At 31.9% G+C, this 12,683-nt stretch overlaps 1 protein-coding gene across 1 annotated transcript; it reads left to right on the top strand.

Moving 5' to 3' along the window:
- The first annotated feature begins 1,758 nt into the window (after window positions 1-1,758).
- LOC113515075 (alpha-tocopherol transfer protein-like) lies at window positions 1,759-11,347 on the top strand. Its single transcript, XM_026899213.3, has 5 exons — window positions 1,759-2,174; window positions 6,243-6,367; window positions 7,870-7,966; window positions 8,624-8,765; window positions 9,301-11,347. Exons 1-5 carry the CDS (start codon window positions 1,882-1,884, stop codon window positions 9,544-9,546), a joined length of 903 nt encoding a protein of 300 aa, XP_026755014.3. The 5' UTR covers window positions 1,759-1,881; the 3' UTR covers window positions 9,547-11,347.
- The last annotated feature ends 1,336 nt before the right edge of the window (window positions 11,348-12,683 follow it).

Here is a 12,683-nt window from a genome sequence, read left to right as displayed (position 1 = left end):
CATAAAATAAATAAATAATAGATATTAAAAATAAGGATAATGATACCTCTAACCTATCGATGACGAATAAGCAATACCGAGGAAATAGAATATGGTGTAATCTGTGAGTCTTGAATTGCTGGAACGATAGAGAATAAATACTTTTTTATTTATATTAATAAACATACTGGCCAGTATTGTAGAATGCCTTTAAATAAAAGAAAAAACAGTCTTACGATCAATTCCATAGATTTTTTTTTAATGGATGATAATGGAATGGTAACTCCACCCGCGCTATTGGTATACACCGGCGGGGCACCAATGAAGGATGATAGGTAAGGATGAAGTAGGCCAGTTAGCCCATCGTGACGAATTCAACAAGAATTGTTTACAATGGTTTCCAGGGGGAACCACGTGGAGGTCGACCTAATAAGACATATTGCTAGCAATGGGGCTGTCAAACTCCATTGCTAATAATCCCTTTCCCCCTGGCAACTGTAGTTAGGATTTGGTGATGTATTAAGAGTGACCTTAGTCGATTCTTACGACACTCACAGGAAAGGCAAGGGTGGCCCATTCTATGCCGGGTTCATACAGCTTACAACATAGGATGGTGTAAAACATAGGTTACTATTTTTTTTTTACAACACAGGAGGCAAACGAGCATGCGGCTCACCTGATGGTAAGTGACTACCGCCGCCCATGGTCACCCACAACACCTACGGCATTGCAGGTGTGCTGCCGGCCTTTTAAAAAGGAATATGTTCTTTTCTTGAAGGTTATGTTGTCGTATCGGTTCGGAAATACTGCTGCTGAAAGTTGATTCTAAAGAGTGGTTGTGCGTGGGAGAAAGTGCCTTGAAAAACGCACAGTGGAGGACCGCCACTCGTCCAGATGGTTGGGATGAAATGGTTGGTTACTATTTATCCTGGCCAAACAACATGCTTCACTCGCGGAGACGAAGTCGCGGGTAAAAGCTAATGTAACAATGAATGTTCACGCGACGCGATGCTTGTTTGACAACGTGTTATAGGTTGCGGGGCTTAGAATTATCAGTCCAATGTCTAGTCGTTGTAAACTATCAAATATTCAATTAAATACAGTGTTGTCAACAATATACTAAACTAGCCCAAAATTAATATAGTCAACTACTTTTTTGGAAAGTCCGTGGCTGCTACGTGTGTCGGTGTCGGCAGGGAACCGATCCAATTCCTTGCCATCAGATATATTAAAGCGTAAATCAATCATATATGGTAAAATAATGACAAATATGTCAACTACTTTTTTATTACACTGCGTTTGTCTGTACGAGGTCACCACTCAAGAATCATTTCTTATGTGGTTATATATTTATACAATTTAGTCAACCGCATTTAGTTATTTACAGGTGCTTAAATGATTTGCTAACCTTTGCAAAAACAAATTAAGATTTACTTACCTACCTAACTAATATATATTTTTTTTATTTATTATTATTATTATTATTTATTTTTTAATTACTGTTTTAAATTAATATTGTTAATCACGTTGCATCGTCAATTATATTTTCTGTTATTCCTGTCTACGGTCGACTGGTAGATAACGCCATGTGGTGTTAAGTCCGCCATTTACATTCTCTGGGTGTATTCAAGTTTCATCAATAAATAAATAATAAAAAATAAATTTTATAGTTACCTTTTTACTACAAAACTAAAATACAAATTTAGTATTAATTTTTTTAACTAACGTTGCAACACTGCAAACACTGGTTTAACACTTTCTACATAAAATAGACAGTTTTGGTAGCCGCCACGAATTTGATTGGAGAGTCAGTTGTTGAACTCTTGTTGTGGAGAGTGGGTGTACGTTTATAACATAACAAGACGTCGTGTTTATATACGTAGAATAATAAATTAATTCAAAATGCCCGTCGAATTGGAGTACGATTATGCTGCAGCGACCGCCGCTTTGGACAAGTTCTCTCAAGCCGACATCGATGCTTTAAGAAATTGGACCGTGAATTTGGATAAATCTAAATATGTCCCTAAAGATTTGAGCGATAAACAGTTGGTTTTATTTTACAACGGCTGTTACGGAGACATGGAGAAGGCGAAAACGTGTATAGAAAAGTATTATTCGTATAGAAAAAGCGCGTCGGAATTCTTCGACAATCGTTATGTCACTTCGGATGAACTGAAACCCCTGACGGAAGCCCTGTAAGTAATAATAATGTTTCCGGTATCCACAATTAGACGTATTTGCCACCTTTTTGCTGGAGTTTCGTCATTTGAGCGCAGTGTTTATGTTCAGATATCTACAGACACCTTCGTATTGCAGGCGTCCATAGGATACCTTTTTTTTTTAATGGATGACAATGAGATGGTAACACATAAGGGATGATAGGTGAAATGAAAAGGTAGGTCAGTTAGAATACGCGTGGAATTCAGTACGATGGTTTCCAGAGGAAACCATGTGGTGGTCTACCTGAAAGTTGGTCTACATTGCTAGCAATGAGACTGGTAATCTGCATTACTGACAATCCCTTCTCCCCACAGTGACCGTTTACAATCAGACGGGCTGTATGATTGTACCACCTTTGTGGTATAAAAAGGATAAAGTATCCTTTTTTATATCCTATTCTATATTACAGAAATTAATGCAGAGGTTTTTAGCTATTTGTATAAGTTATTTTTTTTTTATAGGTGATAATGAAATAGTAACCCCACCCGCGCTATCGCTATACACCGGCGGGGCACCAGTGAAGGATGATAGGTGAGGATGAAGCAGGTCAGTTAGCCCATCGTGACGAATTCAACGAGAATTGTTCACGATGGTTTCCAGGGGGAACCACGTGGAGGTTGACCTGATAGGGCATATTGCTAGCAATGGGGCTGTCAAACTCCATTGCTAACAATCCCTTCCCCCATTTGTATAAGTTAATGGTATGCCATTAATCCTAGATTAGTCTGATTAAGTAATAAATAGATTGCTTCAAAATAACTAGAGGATTCAGCGATTAGGTTAATCATTATATTTGATCTATCATATTGAGACAGTTAACAATTTAATAGTCGTGTTATTAATAAAATTGCCTTTTGTATCTTTAAGTACATATTTTAATCTGTACTTTTTTTTATACAACTTAGAATGGCAAACAAGCTGACGGCCACACTGATGGAAAGTGGTAACCGTCGCCAATAGACATGAGCAATACCATGGACATAACAGAGTACACTGTTTCGCTCATGATACCCCCAATGCGTTGCCATTCCTGGAGATTCAGGTATTATTCCTCTGTACCCTGTAAATTCACGCCATATCCCACCCTTCAAACCGAAACACAGCCATACAAACACAACTGCTTCACGGTAGAAACACGAATGGGACAGAGGTACCCAAGCAATCGACTTTTCTACAAAGTCTCCCTCTGGTGGTTTATGCCACTGCATTTCACTTGAATTTTCTAATTATCATTGTAGATTTTTTATGTTTTTAGTGCAATAAAGAGTTAAATAAATAATAAATATATTTATATAACAATAACGTCCGACAATTTTGTAAGTTTTGGATGTTAAAGAAATTTAGTTATCGGGCGTCTTTATATTTTACCGTATTACAGTAACATACCATAAGTGTATACCATCACGTGATATCAAATAAAAGATCAAAATGTCGACAATTGTATGTAATTTTTTAATCTTCGTATATATTTTTTTTATGGGTGAAAATGGTATGGTAACCCCGCCTGCGCTAACGGGATATGCTGGCGGAGCACCAGTGAAGGGTGATAGATGAGAATGAAAACAGGCCAGTTAGCCCATCATGATAAATTCGTCAGGAATTAACCGTGATAGTTTCCAAAGAGAACCGCGAGGAGGTCGACCTGGTTGGGTATATTGCTAGCAATAGGATTCTCAGTCTCCATTACTAACAATTCCTTTCCCCCCGTCCTGAACCACCTGCATCCATTGACTCCCTGCAATGCATTTAAGATCGTCACCCCATCAAGTTTGGGTCGTCATAAGCTGCGTTTTCCTGTACGTGCAACTTAAGAGCCTTTCTTCCATATCAGTTGTCGGTTCCATGACCAGGCCTTTGCCACTTCAGCTTGCTTATTCTTCGGTCTATATCGGTGACTTTGGTTCTAGAATTACACAACATCTTTCTCTCTTATTATAAAGTGAGAGTAGAATTATAATTTAACTGTACCGTTGTGTGTTATAGTACTTATAGTAACTAATAAAAATGACCGTCGGTTAAAACATCTGTGTGACACACTTTATGCAAATAAAACCATGTATGTAGATACGCGGTGAAAGTTATTTGTAGGTTAGCTGCGTTACGAGAGAAGTGAGTTAGTATAAAATACCAAATAATGTTATTATAAATTTATATTCAATAAATTTCACGACAATTTCTACATAATATATATATATATATATATATATATATATATATATATATATATATATATATATATATATATATATATATATATATATATATATATATATATATATATTTACTGAAACAACCCATTCTATGGATTGTTGCCTCCATACCTTATAATTTCACTGTTATATTCCACCCTAAGATTCCATTCTTCAAATCGAAACACAGTTTCAAAAAGCAACAATTTTTGGGTACAATTGTACCCAAGCAGACCACACAATTTTACTTTGGCAAATCTAATACTAATTATTATAAAAATGTAAAAGATGTTTAGTTTATAATAGTGTTGATTTCCATGTGGTCCCAATATAAAATACGCCACCCTTTTCTTTCCCGCTCTAATGGTCGAGGTAGCAGTGTCCCTTTTAAACGTTACCAAAACCTACTTGCGGCTGCTAAACCACCAAGCGTGGCAACTATTGGCAGTGAACAATTCACGACTGATATAATAATAATAAAAATATATAGATATAATTAAAAAAAGATACTGGCTACGAAGGTACGACACCTAATCCTTAGAAGTAACAAGGCATGAGATATATCTACCATTGGCGATACAGTGTATTCTGTGACATTTATGATGCTATTTATGTCTATAGGTGACGATTACCATCAGGTGACGAATTTCCATCAGGCAAACCGTCTTGTTTACTATTTCATGTTGTATAAAAAATATATCATTGCACGTGCAAATTATATATAATATTAATAGGTATAAAGTATAAATTTATCGTAATCTTTTTTATTTTACTGTTACATCAATCATAATATTAAACTTTGTAACTTGATTAACTTGATAACGTTTGTGAAACAAAATAAAAGTAATTAATCATCTATTTATCTAACGCTACAGTCTTTATATACAAATTATTATATCTATTTCAAAATAAGCTTTAGATATTGCCTGTGTTAATCGTATTAATTCAATTGTTAAAATATTTTTTACTTAGATAAGTTTGTTTACTAAGGCCAAGTAAAAATAAAATAAAATAATAGGTGATTAATAAAACTGTATCTATTAGAAAACTATAATAATAGATATAAATATAAATTGAGTAGGTGCATATTTATTTATAGTTTTTAATTTTTTTTATTAAAAAATATTGTTAAACTTTTTTTTCACTATCCTGGAATCAAACAATTATTATTTTGTTTTAAAAAAAAAAATATTTTATACCATAGACAAAATAATAGTTCTCTTATCTACGTTTCTTTATCTGTGAGACCGTAGATAGCTTAGATTATTAAATTTTGGCAATGTAGAAGAGATAATGGATAGTGACATAAGATTGCCTTAACGATAAGACTACCTGTTGTACCTTTATGTATATATTTTAATTTGTACTATATTGCTACTGTATTTCACTTGAAGTATTATAATTGCTATTGTATATTTTTATGTTTCTGGTACAATAAAGAGATAAATAAATAAGTAAATAAATAAACATATAATTATGTCAGGATCGGAAAGGTCGGTCAGGTCAGAATGTTGGTTAAGGATGAAAAGAGGCTTGTTAGCCCATCGTATTGTATTCGATAAAAATTAAGGACGAGGGTTTCCAGGGGGAATTGTATGAAAATCGACCTGACTTTGCTAGCAATACACCCTATATTGCTAGCAATGGGACTGTTATATCCCATTGCTAACAATTCCCCTCACCCAATATAGATATCCAGTAAATTACTAATATTTTAGTTCCCGTTATGTTAGTAACTGACTGTTAAGTTTTTCAGCCCCCCCTCCCCCCGCGCCACGACCATTATTCGTCCTAGATTAAATTAAATTCATGTTACTATTTTAATGTAAAAATAATGATAATCTTTTGATACAGCGAGTTCTCGGTGCTGCCAGGCAAGTCTGTCGCGGGCTACGACATCATCTTCCACAGGCTCCACGACACTGAACCATCAAAGTATAACTTCGAGCTTGGATGCAGGCTGCTTTTTATGACAATTGGTGAGATTCAGTTTTCGAAGTCATAGATAACAAATATCTATGGTCTTTCTTAGTTTCATATTTCCATCGAACTTGGCAGAAATGTGTAAAAAAAAATTATGTACTCGTATACTGGTGAAATCAAAATCTCCATTCTTTAGGGAATGGAAGTTTCCCCAAAAAAAAAAAAATGGTCAACTAACCTAACTTCAATGCGTATGACTGCATACAGCCATAGTGCTCTGTTTGTTTGTAAAGGAACGTCTTTAGTACCAGCTCCGGCTGGAGAAATATTATATTCCTTGGTTGAAACCTTGTAAATATTTTTAATCATACATCTTTAATTCCTTGTATTTTGAAAGGTAATATATTATTGTATAATCTATACCCACAGTTGTCGAGATAACGACAAAAAATTGAAATAAAATTACTAGATGTAAATAGGTATTTGTTACAGGTTCTAAATTATTGTTTTCTTTTATCTATGTTTCTGTAAAAAACAAAAAAAAAAATCCACTTAATTCAACGAATGCTTATGATTTCATTTCACCTGTTTAAATAGATTTTTTTACTGACTGACTATGGAATGGTAACCCCACCTGCGTTAACGGTATACGCTGGCGGGGCACCAGTAAGAGATGATAGGTGAGGATGAAAAGGCAGGTCAGTCAGTGATCGTGATGAATACACTAAGAACTCAGCACAATGGTTTCCAGGGGGGGTATTACTAATAATCCCTTCCCCCCAGGAGGTTAGGTTATGAGCACGTAAGTGCGTTATACTACGTCTTTGCTTTAATATCTCTCTAGCTAAGTATGCTTTATTAAACGCTCGAATCATCTTTTTTTTCATCGGATTACATTAAAAATGATGTCAATCTTCTTGAGTAGAACGACAGATTATATCCCACGACTCTGATTAAGTAATACCTTCGCGAGATTACGTGATGCTTACAAGTCTCAGCGTTGAGTTGAGAATTTTGTTCTTGAAACCAATTTCTTAAAATATTGCAAACGGTAAACGTGTAGATAATTTTGGAGAAAAACTCACATGAATTATTGCAACGCAATCTGGTCGAGCAAGCTAACGTTGATACCATAAACACGTACAGTATTTTTGGTAACAACAAAAACTTTCCATTGATAACTAGATAGGTGCAATAATGTTTCGCAAAGAAATATTGAGTTTTAAATTGTATAATTAGATATAATATTCAGATATTCTTTCTAGATCCAAAAATCCTCAAAATTAACACATGCATGCTAATTAAAAAAAAATATATATATATATATATATATATATATATATATATATATATATATATATATATATATATATATATATATATATATATATATATATATATATTAGTAGGAACCTACATAAGAATCTGACAGGTTTACAATAAACAAACTTGTTTTGGCGCCATAACTGCTCAACCAATCACCAATTTTTTTTCATTAGAGGACGTCATTAATGTTGCCAGTTGAAAATAATCTACTACTATGGATATTTTCTTCCAGATTCCTATTTGACAAAATGTGGGCCACAAAAAGGTGTTATCTTCTTGTACGACATGCGAGGTGTGAAGTTGGGACATTTAACACGTTGCGGATTATCGTATGTATTGTTGATTTTATTAAATTCATTTTATTTTAGTAGTGTGTGAAATTTCATGAATTTATAGTCTTTTTGACTCTTCGCCTTTTTGAAAAGAATAATAATAATGATTACAATATAAAAGTTTTGAATGAAATAAATTATAAATTTAAAATAAATTTTAATTTTGATGGCTAGTTATTAAGTAAAAAAATTTTTTACTTTTTTTTTTAGCATTTTAAGTGATAACTGTAATAAAGGCAAATAAAAGAAGTGAAATAATATGAAATCATCTTATTTCGCTTCTTTTAATTTATTCTTAAAGTCTTATAGATAATGTTGACATATTTATTATAACGTTATATTTTTTGTATTTCTCTTAAATTTTAATAGTAGTTTATATGTGTGAAAAAGTATGTGAAATGGGAGCAATATAGTTAACTCCGCATAAAAATAGCTACATTTATACTTAACAAAAAAGGTGGCAATACTCATATTAAAAATAATATAGTTAGGAATCCTAGAATGAATACAAAATGGACCAAATAACCATTGAAATCGGTTCAAAAATGAGAATTTTTAGGAAGCCCGTTTCAACACTGGTATAGAGCAAACGAGAAATATTATTTGGTTTGACACTGTGCAGAGAATTGGTATTAAGGAGTTAATCATTTGCAGCTACCTTCGCAAGTACTTTCAGTACACTCAAGAGGCATTACCAATTCGGATGAAGGAAATCCACGTATTGAATTCGGAGCCGATAGTCGACAAACTGATGTTGCTCATCAAGCCGTTTATGGATAAGAAATTATTCGACATTGTAAGTTTATGTTTATACAATAACATATTATTGACCTTAATTCATATGGATAAACTGCAAAATATGGCTACTTTTTGTTATATAAAATTATTTGTTTATTTACACACACATATACACATATCTGTCACGCTTATCCCCCATCGAGGTAGGCAGAAATAATTCAAATAGTCAAATAGTCCTGTTTGGCTTCCTTAATACATTTATCAATTTTGTTTTTTAATTATTTCTCTTTTTAAATAACTTTTTTGCCCAAAAAAAATATGGTATGAAAAGCAAATTTAGTGCTGATAATGACTTACTTATCATTATAATAATAATATATATGTAATATAGCAGACTTAATGCTGATAAATCTTTATCACCACTAAATCTGCCTTTTGTATATTTTCTAAAAAAAAAAAACAGCTACTTCGATTAAGACAAAATTAGTATGGAACCCCTATTAAGTGCATAAAATAATCATTTAAATCGAGAAGTTCTCCTTTTTAAAGAGTTTATTTAGTAACAGCAGAAAATAATTATGTTTTAATTTCAGTTAAAATTCCATCAAAAGGACGAGAACTTAGAAGATTTCTACACTAATATCATCCCAAGGTCGTCGCTTCCTTCCGATTTTGGAGGCACTCTCCCAGATACCCAGACCCTCCATAAGCAATGCATTGAAACATTGAGAACCTTGGAACCTTATTTCAAAGCTGAAGAGGCGCAGAGATTCGCTGTGTTGCCCGGCAAGAAAGGAGACAAAGTGGAGGATTCATTTAAAAGTCTAGCCATAGACTAAAGTTTGGTCAACACTATCTTATGTGTTATTAGACATAACAATTTTGGGATGAAATATTTTTAAAATTTTTATTACAATTATCAATCACGATTTGGTGTAGCGTGTAAGTTATTTTGGGAAGGAAACTGTAGGAAATTAAATGTACATAAATATTAAACACACGTATATATGTAAATGTAAATTAATGCCATAAAAAGTCTACACCGCTCAAAGAATAAACATTAATGATTGTTTTGGAGGGATTGTAATTGTTTTTGTAAAAAAAGTAAGTAATATTGCACACTTCAATTTTTTTGTAATAAAATAAAATATATGTACTTACTAGTTTCGTATAAGTACCTAGATAGAATTTTCGAAAATAATATATAGATATAGCCTATGTCACTCGTTGATAAGGTAGCATTGTAAAGATAAAAAAAATATTCAAAATGGCTTTAGTCGTTTTTAAATTTATTCATTACAAACTTCAAATCTTTCCTATTTATGATATTAGTATAAATATAAACTACTATTATAGTAGTTTATATTTATACTGGTAATTCTCAATTTTTGTAGTTTCAAGGTATATTTAATAATTTTTTTTTGTTTTTTGTTTCTTAAATAATTATTAGAGTAATTTTACTATACATATTTATAAAAAAATCTTCTAGGAAAAATTTATTTTCAATTTTTAATTACAACAAAATAAGAAATAAATATAAACAGCAATTATTTTGAAATAATGAGTACAGAGTCATTTAGCTTTCCAGTTACGTCCATAATTCATTTAATAGCCGTTTGTATATAATATAACTACTGTAACATAGCTGTTTCCTTCGCATTTGTAATTTATAAACATTATTTTATATTTTCTTTTTTAATTTGTACTATTTTGTATTGACATATTAAACTTATAAGACTGTTTGCTTAAATTACTAATGTAGACTATCGTGATGAATTGACAACTTTATAACTATTGATCCTAGTTCTACTGATCTGCTTTCATTAAACAGAGGGACAATGTATTACAATATTTACTAATAAGTAAATTGTACATAGATTATGGGTAAAATGTCAATGTTGCCTGTGTAAAATACGTATTAGTTAAAATGTGCTCAGAAATGTAGTTAAATAAGATATTAAATGCATGTATGACTTAAACATGCTCAACAACAAACTCAAAAAAGGTTTACTGTGGCAACATATTTATTATAGATAATTTAACAAGGAGTCTATCTGTCTATGTTTTTATCTCTGGTCTTATTACTTCAACAATTGGTGAAATTTAAATATGTAATTGTAACTTATACTTTTCTACTTAACTTATTTTCTTAGTATATTATAATTAATTTATAACTATAATAATTTTTGTAATTTGTCTTGTAATTTTATATTGTTACCTTGTAATTGTTACTTTTTGGCTGATGGCTTTCGCCAAAGTCACAATAAATAAAAAAAAAAAAATCTCTGGTCTCTTACTGGTATATATTTGTATAGTAATTTTATATAATTATTATGCGAGTGTGTGTTTACTAACAGTAAAGTGAGTTTTTATATTGTATTATAAATTATAAAGATCTTTGTTGTACATAATGTACATTGGACTCATTGAAAGATTTAATATGTAATGACGAACTTATCCCATAGAGGGATTTCTTACAGTCAACTTTTGAGAAGCTAAATATTTATTTGTAATATTGAAATAGATTTTTATAACATATAAAAAAATGTAATATTCGTTTATATAATTGTTATTTTGGCTTTGAGTCAAAACTTGTATTTTATACGTGTATTTTAATTAAAATTATATTTTTATAGAAAGTTCAATTTCTTTTATTTTATTCCCGTAACCAATTACATTTTATATTATTAAAAACAGATATTTTCTAATCAAGTTCTGTAAAGTTTAGTTCTCATTAATAATTTTCCCTATCCTATCAAAATTATAAAGTATATAATGGTGTAAAAACTACTAACAACTAACTGGTACACCGAGGGGGGAAAGGGATTGTTAGTAATGGAGATGAGAATTTCATTATAACTAGCAATATACCCAAACAGGTCGACCTCCTCGCGGTTCCCCCTGGAAACTATCGTGGTTAATTCCTGATGAATTTATCATGATGGGCTAACTGGCCTGTTTTCATTCTCATCTATCACCCTTCACTGGTGCTCCGCCAGCGTATCCCGTTAGCGCAGGCGGGGTTACCATACCATTTTTACCCATAAAAAAAAAACTGGTACACCGATGGTACACTAGTAGATTACATCCGATCATCACCTCTACGATATTTTACTAATTTTTACCCGTGATTTCATCTACGTGACCGGGATATGTTTATTAATCGGAAAACATTAATCTACTCGTATATCCTTTTCCATCCCATGTATAACGTGTAATTTCATAGTAACTGGTTAAGCTGTTAAGACGCTATAAGGCAACAAACAAATTGCCTTTCACATTTATATTATTAATATAGATTCATGTGGGTGAAGCCACGGGATACAGCTAGGTATAAATATTACAGATACATATTATTTCCATTTTTTAGATCAGGCTTTTTAAAAAAACTTTTTGCAAAGATATTCCATATACAAATCTCTTCTTTTCCTATTAAATACATAGATAAAACATTAAATGTAATTAGCAACAAATCGAAAAATACCTAAATCGATTTTTTATTTAGTACTACTATTTGATGTTAGCAGACAATTCTATAGTTGGATCAATTATTCGTTTGTTTGAATTTTTATAAAGTTCTGTCAAAACAAACTGTATAGGTATAGTTATAATGTACCGGGGAAAAGGGCTAACAGGTCGAATTCCATGTGGTCCCCCCCTGGAAACCATCGTGCTAAATTCCAGGTATAATCATTACGACGGGCTAACTGACCTATCTTTTTATTGTCATCTATTATCTATCACTGGTAATCTGCCAGCGTATACCGCTAGCGCAGGCGGGGTTGCCATTCCATGATTATCTATTAAAAACAAAACTATTCCTATATTCTTTTGCCATTAGATTTGATGTTTTTAGAAAGTCATAATTGCACATAAATTTACTTTGTAATGTTTAGTAATATATAATATATTACATTAGGTAGGTATAATTATGTGCATTTAAAAATGATAAGTTATCAACTTATCAATTCGAAAT

This window comes from Galleria mellonella, unplaced genomic scaffold (genome assembly GCF_026898425.1).
Source record: "Galleria mellonella isolate WM207_F2 unplaced genomic scaffold, CSIRO_AGI_GalMel_v1 utg312, whole genome shotgun sequence".
Taxonomy (NCBI): Eukaryota; Metazoa; Arthropoda; class Insecta; order Lepidoptera; family Pyralidae; genus Galleria; species Galleria mellonella.
The sequence above is the reverse complement of the archived record's forward strand: the minus strand, read 5'-3'. Positions and strand labels throughout refer to the sequence as shown.